The 14,295-nt window shown below is 46.4% G+C and overlaps 1 protein-coding gene and 1 long non-coding RNA gene across 6 annotated transcripts in view; one reads left to right on the top strand and one right to left on the bottom strand.

The window, feature by feature from the left end:
- The window catches only part of LOC142062326 (uncharacterized), a 108,108-nt gene extending 101,724 nt beyond the window's left edge, over window positions 1-6,384 (bottom strand). For all 4 annotated transcript variants that reach the window (XR_012662425.1, XR_012662424.1, XR_012662427.1 and 1 more), the window contains exon 1: window positions 6,261-6,384. This is a non-coding gene — a long non-coding RNA (uncharacterized LOC142062326). The remainder of the gene's footprint in view (window positions 1-6,260) is intronic.
- On the top strand, window positions 6,080-13,871 carry KDM8 (lysine demethylase 8). Of its 2 annotated transcripts, none has more exons than XM_075104535.1 (7): window positions 6,080-6,660; window positions 6,903-7,069; window positions 8,410-8,542; window positions 9,951-9,992; window positions 10,699-10,848; window positions 13,357-13,543; window positions 13,646-13,871. In XM_075104535.1, exons 1-7 carry the CDS (start codon window positions 6,154-6,156, stop codon window positions 13,648-13,650), a joined length of 1,191 nt encoding a protein of 396 aa, XP_074960636.1. In that variant the 5' UTR covers window positions 6,080-6,153; the 3' UTR covers window positions 13,651-13,871. The 2 variants fall into 2 exon arrangements, with proteins under 2 accessions (XP_074960636.1, XP_074960634.1); XM_075104533.1 differs by having other exon boundaries at window positions 6,082-6,660; window positions 13,451-13,543.
- The last annotated feature ends 424 nt before the right edge of the window (window positions 13,872-14,295 follow it).

The following is a 14,295-nucleotide window of genomic DNA, read 5'->3' as shown; positions in this document are numbered from 1 at the left end:
GATCTTCTGGTCGCCACTGGGAGAACACCATGCACAACTCAAATGGCCTCTGCTCGGCTAGCAATGGAGTGCCAAAGCTACACATCCATTCGGATGACGCAGAGAAAAGTAAAGGAGCCATGCCACGGCTTTCTTCCGCGCTTCTGTCAGAAAAGCTTTCTACCCAACACACCATTCCCAACAGGCCGCTAGCAAGCAAGCTGTCGCTTTGCCTCCATCCTTTATACTGCTGATCAGCAGTCCAGCATTTTACATCCTACTGCACTTGAAAATGACACAAGAATCAAGAATAAATATTCCACCTTCTTTATCACAGAAGGGTTTTTTGCCATATCAGAAAGGCTGTTTCTCATCATGCTCATTAGCAAGAAGAAAAATCCCAAATCCGTTTTCCTTGTAAGTATTTTCAGCCAGCCACTTGCTCTAGAAATCACTGGGACTACCTGTAGTAAAACCTGCTCCAAGTACACACCCAAAAGAATGAGCTGGATATATAAAAGAGGATGCGCCTCATTTCCTTCAAGGAGAGGCATCTCCATGAAGGCGGATTACACCAAATATCTTCCTAGACTTGGTGCACAAGCAAGATTTTGGCAGGCACTCGGAACAAGAGGAGATGTTGGCATACATTCAGTATGTGGTTCACCTCATCTACACTTGTCTGCCGAAAAGGCAAGAAGGTCATCTAAGCTAGTCCTTTAGCTTCCTTCTGCAGCCTGCGGACAGAAACAGGCATCCCCAGAGAGCAATTTATTCCACTTGCTTGCCTACCCTAAGTATCCCATCTCAGGCTGGGATGGACCTCTCTCTCTCAAACAACTCAAGAGAGCCCAAAGGATCATCTTAGGCTGGACACCTAGTGGAATCTGGCCTAGTTTAAAATTAAATCTCCTACCTAGGGTCCAGCTGACACAACAGGAAGAATACCAACTGCTATAAAGATTTTTTTAAAGATTTGTTGTAAAGATTTTTTGTTTCTTTTAATGTTGAAGGAGCTGTCTGAACATGTTTGCAAATATGAAGGAGATTCAAGTTGATATAAGCAAAAAAAAAGAAATAACTAAATTTTAAAAATAGTCTAACTTACATAATTTCCATCCAGCAAAGGTAACTAAGGCTACATATGTAAGCAATGCTAATACTGACTATGTTTCAGTTGCATCTCAGCACTGACACATATGTCCCAGATGGATGTTACATAATATTTTTGGAAAAATAAGCTTTTTCCAGTGATTTCTGAAAGTAGAACTGGGTGTGCTGTTATAGCCTGCTCCCGAAAGAACACTGTGTGTCCTACACACACTGCAATGAAATGCATTCCAAAGTGCCATGCAAAATGTCACCTTAACTCACTTAAAGTTATTCCATCTAGTAATATCAGAGAAATTATGACAATATGTTGTTCTACATGAAAGTACATGACAGCGCTATTTGTGAGACCTGGCAGCTGCCACTCTCGGCAGAGCAGATGGCAGTGATAAAAACACAATGCAGGGAACAGGTTGATAAAGACATATCCGTCATTACACTCTTGCTGTACAATTACACTCGACTCCAAGATACAATCAAAATGCATGGCTGTGTCACTCTCGAGCAGGAAGACCTTGATTATTCAAGGAAAATAACTCTTGGATAACAATTAATTCTGTACATTTATTAATCAGAATCATTCATCTCCTGTCCACAGGAGCAGGAAAAGCAGCCAGGAAAGACATCCACAGTCTTTAAAGTCTTATGTGCTCAGACTTTTGTTCTTGCAGAGGAAGAGACAACCATTCATCCCCTGTAACTCAAAAACAGAGTCAGCCATGATAACACACACTGTCATGGCAATCATCAATTTACACACCCATCTAAGGACCAGACGGCTTATTACCTCCCATTTTCACTCCCCCCCCCCCCCCCCCTTATTTTTCCTTTGTGGGGAGGTGGAGGTGGGTGTTAAATGAGTATAATGCTCATGGAAGGTACCAGCCAACCACTCCTGGAAGCAGAAGCAGCCTTCTTACCCTAAGGCATGCATGGCAGGGCAGCAACCATACCAGCCTTCCCCCTCCCCTCATCCCTGCCCCAGGCAGAGAGGGCCACCGCTAAGGCTGACCAGCACTTCTCTGCTGCGATGGCCAGTAACAGCACGCACCACCCAGGTCAACCATGGCAGCATCTTCCTGATGCAGACGGCAGGAGGGGAACTGATTGCCGTCATCTCAGGGGAGCACCACAATCGTAAGCAGCAGTCATTACCAGCATGGAGACAGTAACCCTGATGTGGCAGAGCTTCACGTGCCCTCAGCAGCACACCAGCTGGACAAAAGTCCTGCAGGGAGGCCCTCAGAGCACCAACATCAAACTAAACAGCTTTCTCTCACTTTGCAGAAACGTCCTGGCATGGCTGTATGCAATGGGGTAGTGGAGAGGCTTTCATCTTTAATAAAAACTACAGACAAAGTCAACCCATCTGACACTATTTTGCCCATCAGCAGTGCAAGTAATTTACAAGTTCCTACTTAGGTTTATATACTTGGGGCATCTGTTTAGTTTTTATTACTTCTGGCCTTGGCTCCCACACTCCACAGATCAAACAACTGCTTTCCCTATTTGCTAATTCCAACAGCTGGTTATTACTCACCAGACTCCTGCTACACTCGCCTGGGGAAGAATCATAAATAAATGTGTACAAGCAAGCAGATTCTGTCATTTTAAAAATTGATCCACCTAGTAAAAATGTCCTGCCTGGGACTCAAGTGGTGAATCACTGAGCATGTCTCTTGATGTCATTTTAATCAAATCCAAAAACAATTGCAGGACTTTGTTCATTAATTCAGATTAGTCAATGAGGAAAGAGTGTTATAAAAGAGACTATTAATACAAATAAATCATTAAATTCTGAACAGGACAAACACCTGCTCTTTCCAGTGAAGACAAAGGTAAGATACAGAGCTTTTTTTTTTAATATTTGGTGTAACTAATCACTTCTCCACCAGCGGCAGACAAGGTAACATCAGGTAACCAAGGATCCTGGAATCTATGGCTCTAAACAGAAGAGAGAAATATGTATGGTTTACCAGTCTTTATTATTTCTCTTAATTATGTGTCTGTTTATTTGGGTTTTTTTAAATAGGTAATTTCTTTCTGAATGTCAGTGGTACAAGGAAGTGAGCTGCCTGGATGGAGCATATTTAAAAAATACACAGAATAGAAAAGAGAACAAAAAGTGCTTTGCAGACTATATCACAGGAAGCAGCAAGGAAAAAATCCCGGTAGCAACTTTTCCTCCATGATTTAAAAGGGGCATCTTTCTGCAACGTTAGGCAGTTTGGCTGCCAAAATTTTTTAAAAAATTACTTCTGATAAAGCAGCATGAGTTTTAGTGATGGTGGCATAATCCACAGGTAAATGGGACTCTTTTTCACATCAATTTCTGCAGGTTACATAGACAACAACAATCTTTGTTGGCAGCAGGAATTAAATTATGCCTTGTGGACTCAGAATGAAAATGGCCAGCACTGAAGTCACCCACTTCCTTGGTCAGGCAGCTCACAACAGAAAATATCTGCATTAGTCTACAGACATTTCAAAGCTAGTACGCATGTACTGCAAGGATAATTGCTCTGATAACAAAACTTCCCAATTCAGCTTTGGCAAATTTGTTGGAATTTTTTTTTCCAATAAAGACAATTTCAATCCAATTGCTAAGATGTGGTACAATGTTATGATATTTTAGTGGATTTTCCTCCTAGACTAAAGGCCAAACACACAAGACTTAATACACACCTGAAAACCCATCTTTATTAGCTGAGCAGATATACAGCTCAGCCCTTTCAAGACTATTGTTACTACATCAGCATTCAAACCGTCGCACCAAAACACGACACCAGAAATAACTGTCTTCTGGTGTATGCTCAAAGAGAAATGCTGAACCTCCCTGAATACCCAAAACCTAAAATTTACTCCCAATTGATTCTTCACCTACAGTAAAACTGACAAAGCCTATCATGGCCTTAATGACCCACCACTGTGAGAGAGATTACGTGTTCAGAACTTGGTGTTACCTAAAATACCAGAAAGAAAACCCAAATTTTCAAAATGTGATTTGTGAAAATATTCCTAATATTCAAACTAGGAAAACTGTGATTTAGCAAGAGTTGTATTAATCAGCTTAAGGAGGAATAAGTTAATATAAATGGCAATAAAAATTGGACAGTCCATAAGCACAAGACCAGCAATGGTAGCATCACAAATTACAAATATTGAACACAAGGTCTAACAAGAAGCTTTCCTTGCCAGTTAAATACTTTCTCCCATATCAGCATATATTAACATTTAGCAATCAAGGAGGAAAAAATTCTAGATGAAGGTGCTAAAATCACACAGTCACAGGATGAATTTAAGGTGCCAAGAGAAAGACAGACAGAGGAGAGATGGGCCAGCACGATAAGCCAATGCAGCAAGTCTGAAGTGTGACAGAAGAGGAAGTCATTCAAACAAGACAGCTGGGGAATGGGGTAGAGGAGAGTCACAAGCAGCAGCAGCAGCAATCGGAGGACTCAAATCAACTCTTTTTTTCCCCAAAAGCACTAGTGACTGAGTGTGGGACAAAGAAGAATGAGCGTTCCCTCAGTATGAAAGGTGATGCTTTTAACTGTAAATGCAAGATTTTTGCATGAAGTCTGAAGATTTTAACCCCAAACAAGTGATACTTAAAACTCTTCACGAGTTACAAACTCCTCATTTCTTGATATGTTGCTTTAGATTTTGGTTCGTGATGTTAAGACATTTCTGAGAGTTGCTGAATTTTAAGTAAAATAATATCTTCTTTGCAGTCAAATATTAAGTACTGAGAACAGGTTCAGGGCACATTACCCAAGCAAGCTGGGGCTGAAAGATGCCATGCAAAACGTGTTCAAATATCGAGGTGCGTATTCCATACGGGCAGCACATCTTAAGCACAGACTAAAACCACCAAAAGGACATTGCCTCAGAGCAGCGTTCATCCCTGACGTGTCTCGGTTCCTCTCACGTTACTCAGGCAGCATGCAAGGTCCCAGATAGGCTAATACTTAAGATCAACACTGATTAGAGTATCTCCCAGCCTTCCAAGAGTCATCTACCTGTTAATAGCTGTCCCACTTTCAGAACAGAATGATTTCTGAAGTGAGACAGCTATCCTCCTTGTACTGTCACGGTATGGTTAGCACGTAAGCTACAGCAGAAAGACAACTGGACTGGATTTCTGCATTGCCCGTCAATGCAAACTGCTGAGTCAACCATACAATTACTAAATTCAGTAAACTTGGTAGTCAAGGGCGCAAATGACAGTATCTAGACTGAGTTTTGGTGATAATTCACTGCTCACGGAGACCTGGGCTAGTTTCACAGAGTCTTTAACCCAGAAAAACACCATCAACGCCACCGGAAGGAATCGCTCCACTTTCTTCACCCACTCAAAGCCCCCATCGCCCCCTTCTTTACATCTGTAAAAGCACACACAGTTACGCGACTGAACCAGGTGACGAGACTGATCTAGGCTAAAACTACCCTAAGAAAATGAGTATTCACGCAGTCGAGGTTGCCATTCCAGTTCGTCACGCAGCTGCACGAAGGCTCCTGGCAGCATAACGGCACCGCCTCGAGAAAGAACGGCCCGGGCGGGCGGGACGGCTCCTTCCATCAGCGGCCCCCGGAGCCCCGGCTTACAGCCAAGAAACCCGCAACCGCCCAGATGTGTTCTGAACAATACCATAAGGAGCGGTGCAAAGAAAGCCCAGGTCCGCCACCGTACCAGCTGCCGGCGGCAGCCGAGGGGCAGCGCCAGAGAACGAGGTAAGGGCGCCCCCCGCCCCTCCGCCGGGCAGCCGGGGCCGAAGCCAGCGGCTGCCCCGCAGGGCCACCTGCGGCGGACAGGGGACGGGAGGGCAGGGGAGGGACGCGCGTGGGCGGGCGCGGGGCTCGCCGCTGGCGCGGCCCGGCGCGGCGACCCAGGCCGCCGGCCCCGCAGGCGCACAGGCGGCGCGGCGCGGGGCGGAGCCGCACTCCACTCCCGCGGCGGGAGGGCCGCCCCGGCCCGCTCCGCCCCCGAGGCCCGCGCAGGCCCGCCCCCGAGACCCGCCGCGCCGCGCCGCGGAGGCCGGCAGCCGGCGGAGGCGCGCCGCTATGGCGGCGCGCGGCGGTGCGGAGGGCCCGGCCGCCGGCCCCGCGGAGAACGGCACGCTCTGGGCAGAGGTGCGGGCGTTGCTGCCCGGCACCGAGGAGGGGCTGACCTTGGCGCTGAGCGGCGAGGTGGAGGACTGCGTGCTGCCGCTGCTCCGGCGGGCCCGCGGGCTGCTCTACGGCGCGGCGGGCCGGCCTTCCGGGGCGACGGCGGCGGCGCTGCGGCGCCTGGGCGACGTCCTGCGCGACTACTCCTGGGAGAAGCTGAACGCGGGGCCGTGGCGGGAGGTCAGCAAGGCCTGGCGGCAGGTCTACGCCTACGGCTGCCTCTTCGCGGCGCTGGCCGAGGTCGCCGGCGGCGGCCCGCTGGCGCCCGCCGTCCGCCTCTGCGACATGGGGCTGCTCATGGGCGCCTCCGTCCTGGACAACGTCCTGGCCCGCCTCGTCCGCGTCCTGCAGGCGCACCTGCCCCGCGGGAAGCGCCGCGCCGCCGCCGCGGGGAGCGCCAAGGTACGGCCCGCCGCCCTGAGGCGACCCCGTGCGCCCCGCCGCTCCGCTCCCGCCCTCGGCACCCCGTGCGCCCCGCCCCCTTCCCCCGTTCTCCCGCCGCCGGGGCGAGGCCGGCATCCCTCGGGTTCCCTCCGCCCTGTCCTGTCCCGCACCCGCCGCCCCGGGGCCCCTCCGGCAGCCGCCCGGCGCGGGCCGCGGAGGCCGTCGCCGGCAGCTGCTGAAGGACGGCGTCTCTGTTCCAGAGGGCGCGGACTGACCCCTCTCCAGTCCCTCTTGTCCAGCCGGAGGATGCGCTTCCGCACCTTCGCTGCCCGTCGTTGGAGCATTTCAGAGACAACTACCTAATTCCACAGAAGCCTGTGGTCTTAGAGGGGATTATTGACCACTGGCCGTGTATGAAGAAGTGGAGGTGAGAAATGAAGAGTTTATTCCCAGTCCTATTGGGCGAGGATCCTTCTCTGTGTTGGGCTCTTGATGCTTGGTATAGCAGTAGAGACCTTCACAGAAGACAAGCACCACTGGGAGGGATTGCTGGCAGCACCTTCCTGCTGTGCTGTTGCCTTTGCTCTGCAGATGCCCCACAGATGAGGGAAGCGCATCAAGCCGTGCAGAGCAGTGCACAGTGAGCGCTCTGGTGAGCCAGGGAAGGCTGCTGCTGGCCAGACGCGCTGGGAGGCTGCCCTCAGCCCTGCCTCCCGGGGCCGCACCGGGGAGCGCTCTGGCAAATTGCTGACACTGTGTGTTGCTCAGCTGGAAAGGAGCAATGGGCATGCATTGTGGACTGTTCCAGGGAGCTGCTCACGTCAAGCGTGTCTGTATCAACACAGATCAGTGACTGTCACATCTCGGAACTTGCTGATAATTATTGCAATGGAAAGCGAATTTCAGAGATGTGTGAGTGAGCATGATCGGCTCTTGCATTCACAGGTACAAGCACTGATGTTTGTTCAGTGTCGAGTTTGAGTGTTGGGTTTCATACCCTGCCATTCAGGAGTAATAACATTGTGCTGCTTGTGTAATGTAAGCAACAGAGCCAACGTTTCCAACACTGAGAATCAAGGATTTGTGAGATAAAGCTCATCATTCCTTAGAAGAGGGGAAAAAACACTCATACCTAGTTTGAGCAATTGCTTCTCTTCCACAGCCAAGGCTAAAATTGAGTGAATACACTTGTTACTTCATAGGGGTTTTATTCTTTTTTGAGGGAAAGTACTCCACTGCTTAGCTTCAGACATTTAAATAGATGAACTTCTCCATGTAGTTAATGTCATTGTCAATGGAGAGATGTACGCAGCCCATCAAATTACCTCCTCTGACTTCAGCCAGGATGGATGTTACTGGCACCTGCGTACAGAATTCGGCACTGACAGTTGATATAGCATTAATGATAAAAAGATAGACCGTTTTATTTAGCAAACGTGGCAGCAAGCAGCAAAGGGATTAGCCTTCCCTAGTCAAGAGAGGCCAACAGCTTAAATCTTAGCTGGTAAGGAAGCAATAGTTAACTGAGGTAAACAAGGTTTTAAAACAAAACAAACCAGACAATTGTGGCATAATGTACACGCAAACTTGACTGCTTGTTTCCTTGCTGTGTGGATCCTTTTCTGCTGCCTTTTGTCTATGTTTGGTTGGTTTTAGAGAGAAGAAACTCAAGGTAGTAGAGAAAATATTTGTTTTGATTGATTGCCTTACATTCAAAGTTAGTAAGAAGAGCAGTATAAAAGGGTAATGGAACTTTCTTTATTTCAGTGTGGACTATTTTTGTCAAGTCGCAGGGTGCCGCACAGTCCCTGTGGAACTGGGTACCCGATACACAGATGAGGAGTGGTCTCAGAAGCTCATGACTGTCAGTGACTTCATCAACCAGTATATTGTGAATGAGGTCTGTTACTCTCATTCTGTTTAATCTCCAAATACAGCAGTATGTTATTGGTACAGAATTTCTGCTTAGAACTAACATGCCTAGAGGTCGTTATCATAGAATCACAGAATGCCCTCAGCTGGAAGGGACCCACAAGGGCCATCGAGTCCAGCTCCTGCCCCTGCACAGGACACCCCAAATTCACACCGTGTCTCTGAGGGCTGTGTCCAAGTGCTCCTGGAATATCGCCAGGCTGGTGCCGTGATGCCTCTCTGGGGAGCCTGTGCCAGGGCTCCACCACCCTCGGGGGGAAGAGCCTTTCCCTAATGCCCAGCCTAACCCTCCCCTGGTACATCTCCCTGCCATTCCCTCGGGCCCTGGCGTTGGTCACCAGAGAGCAGAGACCAGCCCTGCCCCTCCTCCTCCCCTTGGGAGGGAGCTGCAGAGCGCCATGAGGGCTGCCCTCGGCCTCCTCTGCTCCAGCTGAACAAACCAAGGGACTCCAGCCGCTCCTCGTACGGTTTCCCCTCTAAACCCTTCCCCAACTCCGTGGCCCCCTCGGGACACTCTCCAGTAGCTTTATACCCTCAATGTCCTGCGGCGCCCAACACTGCCCACAGCACTCGAGGTACGCTATAAGCTCAACTCTATTAAAAGGTTTGACATATTTTCAAGATCTGAAGCTACAAATAGTTATTGCAACAATAGCTAGGTTTGATTTTTATATATAATCAAATCTACAGCAGTTGATGAATAGGTGGGTACCTTCTGCAGCACAGGCCTGAATGGTGGAGTCTAAGGATAAGGGATCCTCAGCCAGCAGTTTTGTTCTTCTCGGTTATTAAACTGCCTAGTGAGATCTAGGATCAAGATCCAAATTCACGTGCCACCAGGTAAAAAAATAAAAAGTTGATTAGCAGTTGAATGTCCATTTACTTTCAGAGCTGAGGCTTTGAAGCCCTCATTTCTGTTTCCTAGTGTGGCAGGAAGGACCATGTGCCGTTGCAAATTGGTCTGTGGTGCAGCCTGGAATAGGATATCGGGCTGCTACAGGGAGTGACGGTGAACTCGTCTGTGTACCAGCACTGTCTGGCTGTAGAGGCGCAGAGCATTGTCAGAGGATTGACAACCGAACTGTTGAGACTCTGTAGGATTATAGCTAGGCTTCTTCCAGTAACTGAAGCTAGAGAATTTGCTGATTGTGGGGATATAGCTAAACTCTTACAATTTCACTGTAGCTGTAGGTTACTATTTCAGAAGACCCCTTGTACTAGTCAACTGTTGAAACAATTCTGTAGTCTGAAATAGGACATTGGAAATGGATGTTACCAAAAGTAAATTCTACTCACCTATAAGTAAATTAACTGACTGAGAAGTCTTACCCTGTATTTCACTATGCATTTTTTCTCTCTCTCTGCTGTAATTTCAGAACAGTGTAGGATACCTTGCCCAGCACCAGCTTTTTGATCAGGTAAAACTGAGTGAATGTTTTTATCTCTCTGCTGTCAAGTGTTCCCTTTGTAGTAGAAGTCAGCCCTGAGGATGTCAACTCTCTTAGATGGAAGGGCATATGGAGAATTCACAGTATTTCTTAAGTTTCTGTTCCCACCATTTGAAGGAACAGAGGGAGGGGTTTGTTCCATTTGGCTGAAAGGCATGGAAACAGAAACATTTCAGGGGTGAAGGCAGTCAACCTTGGTGCTGTTTCAGTACAACGTAGCATATACTTACAGGGTTATCACCTGGAAAGCAGCATTTCCCCAAAGAATAGGTAAGTCAGGGAAGAGATTTGGACAGGAAGCAGTCTTCAGTGGTGATACGTTCGCCATATTCTGAAATGTCATTCCAGTTAACCAGAGATAAGGTTGGTGGGAGTTGTGAAAAGGAATCTCACGGAGAAGCAAGCTTAGTTTTTAAAAGATCAGCTGCTCTTTTTCCATGAACAGCAAACCTACTTATTCTTGTGGGTTTCTCTTGATTCTAGTAAAGCAAAGGGTCCCTGAAGACCGAGAAACCCCTTTCTCCTACCTCTCCTTCGATCAGAATCTGCTTGCTAGGATGGAAAGTGTGAGGACATTTCCTGCAAATTCCTAGCAGTTCAGCTGCTTCTCTCCTGCCTCTGTTCTGTGAATTACATGCACATGCCCTTTTTAATGTTTATTTCTTTATGGGAGTAGATCCCAGAATTGAAAGAGGATATCAGTATCCCTGACTACTGCTGCCTGGGGGAAGGGGAAGAAGATGAGATCACCATCAATGCTTGGTTTGGTCCAGAAGGCACCATCTCACCTCTTCATCAGGATCCCCAGCAAAATTTTTTAGCCCAGGTCTGTACTCTGTTTACTCTACACATGCCGTTAACGCTATAGCTAGAAAAAGTGCTTATGGTATGTAAGTGGTAGATACAAGGGTAGCAGACAACGTGATGAAAGATCGAAGGACAGAGAATATGCAGATATTATTTTGCTGTTCTGTTGCTGCAAGTTAGTACTCAACATAATCTTGTAGGCCCCAAGTATTCCTCATTGAAATAGACCATTACTTACCCTCATTTTACAGATGATAAATGGAAATCACAAGAAGCAGGTGCTCCAAGGTCACACAAAGGATTTGTACCAGAGTTAGGAAGAACCTGGATCCTGTGGTAGTGTACCAAGAACTTTCTTTTCTGGAACAATAAGATTTTGGGGTAGACTTAGGTGCATACTTTAATCCACTTCAGGTTACCCAGTGAAGTGTCTATTTGTGCATGCATTGAGGGTCAGATGAAGTAATATTTGTACTGTGCCCTCATTGTTAAGTGAGTTACTGTTGGTAGGCTTCTTGATGACTACTTTTAGTGCAGAGTAACACAGTAAAGTACTGGGGCCCTTTGTGGTAAGCACTATGCAAGGCCAAAGATGTATTCCTGGTCCAAGCAGTTGACAACTGTACATCTTCAAACACCAAGGGTTTTTTTTGCTTACTGGAAGGAGATTGCTGTTTCTTCCTCCATCCCATCAGGCTCTTTAAAGAAAATATGCCTTACACTTTGAAACATTTTCCAGCAGGTTCATGACACTGAATACTTTCTACTTGCACTTGTTTATGGGTTGAACCTTAGTTCCCCTGTCCCAAACAGTTCCATCTTGCTAACCTGTATTTTCACTGGGAACTGAGGTGTAATTCTGGCATTCCTAAAGGGTTTTTTTACAACTGCTGTGCAATTATCCGTGTATTGTATTTCTTCTCTCCACTGACCCACCTGAGATAAAGATATACACACACACCCTGCATTCTGAAGGTGAAATATCCTACTATAGATTCTATGTAAAGCTTGAGGGGAACTTTTTGGGGTGCAAGTCCATTATAGGAGTTGTTGGACTGGGAAGGGAAAGATACTTCCCTTACAAACTTCAGAACTTGTGTTGTTCTGCCTGAAGAATGGGAGATTATCTGCCAGTTCTGTAAAAGAGTCTTTGTAATTTGAGCAGCAGGCGATCTGGCAGTTTTCAATTTCAGTTAAAACTGCCCTGCCTCTTGATGCCATTTAAACTGTGGCTGTGGAGTACAGGAAGGCACAAGTACAAGTAACAACGTGGAATGGGCCCTACTGGCTGGGCGGCAGCTGCTGCAGAGATCACAGTGTTTCCATTAATGAGGAAACCGGTATCTGGAGATGCGGGCTCTTGCCCACGAACTCGTGTGTTCAACCTTCCAATAGGCAAGGCCTTAACCCAGCAAGGCAAGTAGAGGAAGGAGCTGTTAATAGTTCCTGGCATTCCAGGTAACACCCACCCCAAAACAATTCAAGGATTCAGAAAACGTGCTGTTGGAGCAATAACGAACTTTTTCTTTACTCCCATAAATCACCAAAAATATCACTCAACACTTGGTTCTTTAGACGGCTAATTAATACCTATAATCCCTTTGGCGTATGAAAGGCATCCTAAAAACGTGGACAGCTGGACAGCGATGGTTACTGAGATCAACGCTCTAGTAGTTAAACCAGTAATAGTGAAGAGTAGGACAGGGCAGGAATACACGGATGCTTGTCCAGCCTTTAGAATATGTTAATGTGCTGTCCTTGAAGAAACATGCAGCATTACAATTTGGGTGTTGGGAAGATTTCAGGAAATCCTATTCTATTATATAGGAAGGGATGTCAGAGGAAAAGCAGCTTGGTTAGGAATAGTTCGGTAGCATGCCAGTCCAGGATACTGCGGTTAGTCCAAGTACTGACTTACCCTTTAATGTGATAGTTGGAAACAAATATGATCATGCCCTGCCCTTGAAGAAATTGTAAGTAAGTCCTGGCACAAGCAGCATGAACATTCACCCGTGCTTTCTGCAGGCATTCCATGGGTATCTGCAGAAATCAGCCTTGACACTTGTTTGCTCTGCCACTTCATTCTAGGCACCGACGACTTGCAGTTCAGTGTAGCGTTCAGGTCACTCAGGCCACTTGTCTTATGAATTCTGGTCTTCCAGTTGAGCACTCCAGCGAAGGAACTGATTTAGTGACAGCACAGAAATAAGAGCTAAAGGGGTGTGTGAAAGCTTAGCAGTCCCTCTGTGCGGGTACCTCTGCCTGCTGATGTGAACTGCACTGAAGACTCTACCTTATTCTCAGTTCTTCTAATTACTTTCCAGCTATGTAGAGCCCAAATAACATTGTACAAATTGGATGCCTTAAACTTTGTATTTAAAGTAATTTGGTTAAAGGCATTTCCTGGTGTTCTAAATTCTTATCTGCTCCAAGGGAACAGGTACTTGCATTCCAGTAGTCTGATTTAGCTTTTTATTACAGCAGTGTCTGTGTATTACTAACGGATAATAATGTTTCTTGTAATCAGGTGTATTTTACTGTTAAATGCCAGCTATGGCCAACATTTTCCAGAAATGTGCACGTTAATGATAGATGGAAAACATTTATTGTAATATATTCAGGTATTTGGAAGAAAGTATATCCGTCTGTATTCACCACAAGATTCAGAAAACCTGTACCCACACGAAAGCCAAATTCTTCACAACACCAGCCAGGTAAACAGTTGCCTGAAACTTTAATACCAGTAATGTTACTTCATCAAATCGTATTTGAGTAAAGACATTCTACTGATTATTGTTTTGGTGTTTTTTTTATAGGTTGATGTGGAAGATCCTGACTTTGTTAAGTTTCCCAATTTCAGAAAGGCTGCGTTTCAGTCCTGTATTCTGATGCCTGGACAGGTTCTGTTTATTCCCATTAAGTACTGGCACTATGTACGATCGCTTGATATCAGCTTCTCTGTCAGTTTCTGGTGGTCATAGCTCCGGAGCTTGCAAGAAGTCTGTTAGCATTGTAACAGGAATTAAAAAATCAGAAAAAGTAGTATCTGGCAGCTTCTTACAAAAGAATTGTTTTTAAGCATGAGAATGTTCTTCCCCATCCAGAGGTTACAGGTGGATTATTAAAAAAAAAAACCTAACAAAAAAAACACCCTACACAACACGCTCCTGCTTCAGTGTGGTGAGAGAATCTGGATGGGTAAATGGAAAGGAGGTGCTACAGCCACTTTATTTTTTGTGGATGTTTCCAATAGGAACTCCTCATAAAGAGCATCTATTAGGTCATCATCTTGTATACACATGTACATCTGAAACAGCTCTCTATATGGGCACTGCCAGGACTCTGCTTCAAACTGTGTTTGGAACACCAGGTTAGTGTTATCTTCTTCTAGGATTTAATAACAGCAAAAATCAGAGTTACATAAACAACGAGGGATGGTACTACCCAAAGCTTCACTACATTAAAA

Source organism: Phalacrocorax aristotelis, chromosome 10 (genome assembly GCF_949628215.1).
Source record: "Phalacrocorax aristotelis chromosome 10, bGulAri2.1, whole genome shotgun sequence".
NCBI lineage: Eukaryota > Metazoa > Chordata > Aves > Suliformes > Phalacrocoracidae > Phalacrocorax > Phalacrocorax aristotelis.
This window is presented reverse-complemented; position numbering and strand designations above follow the sequence as displayed.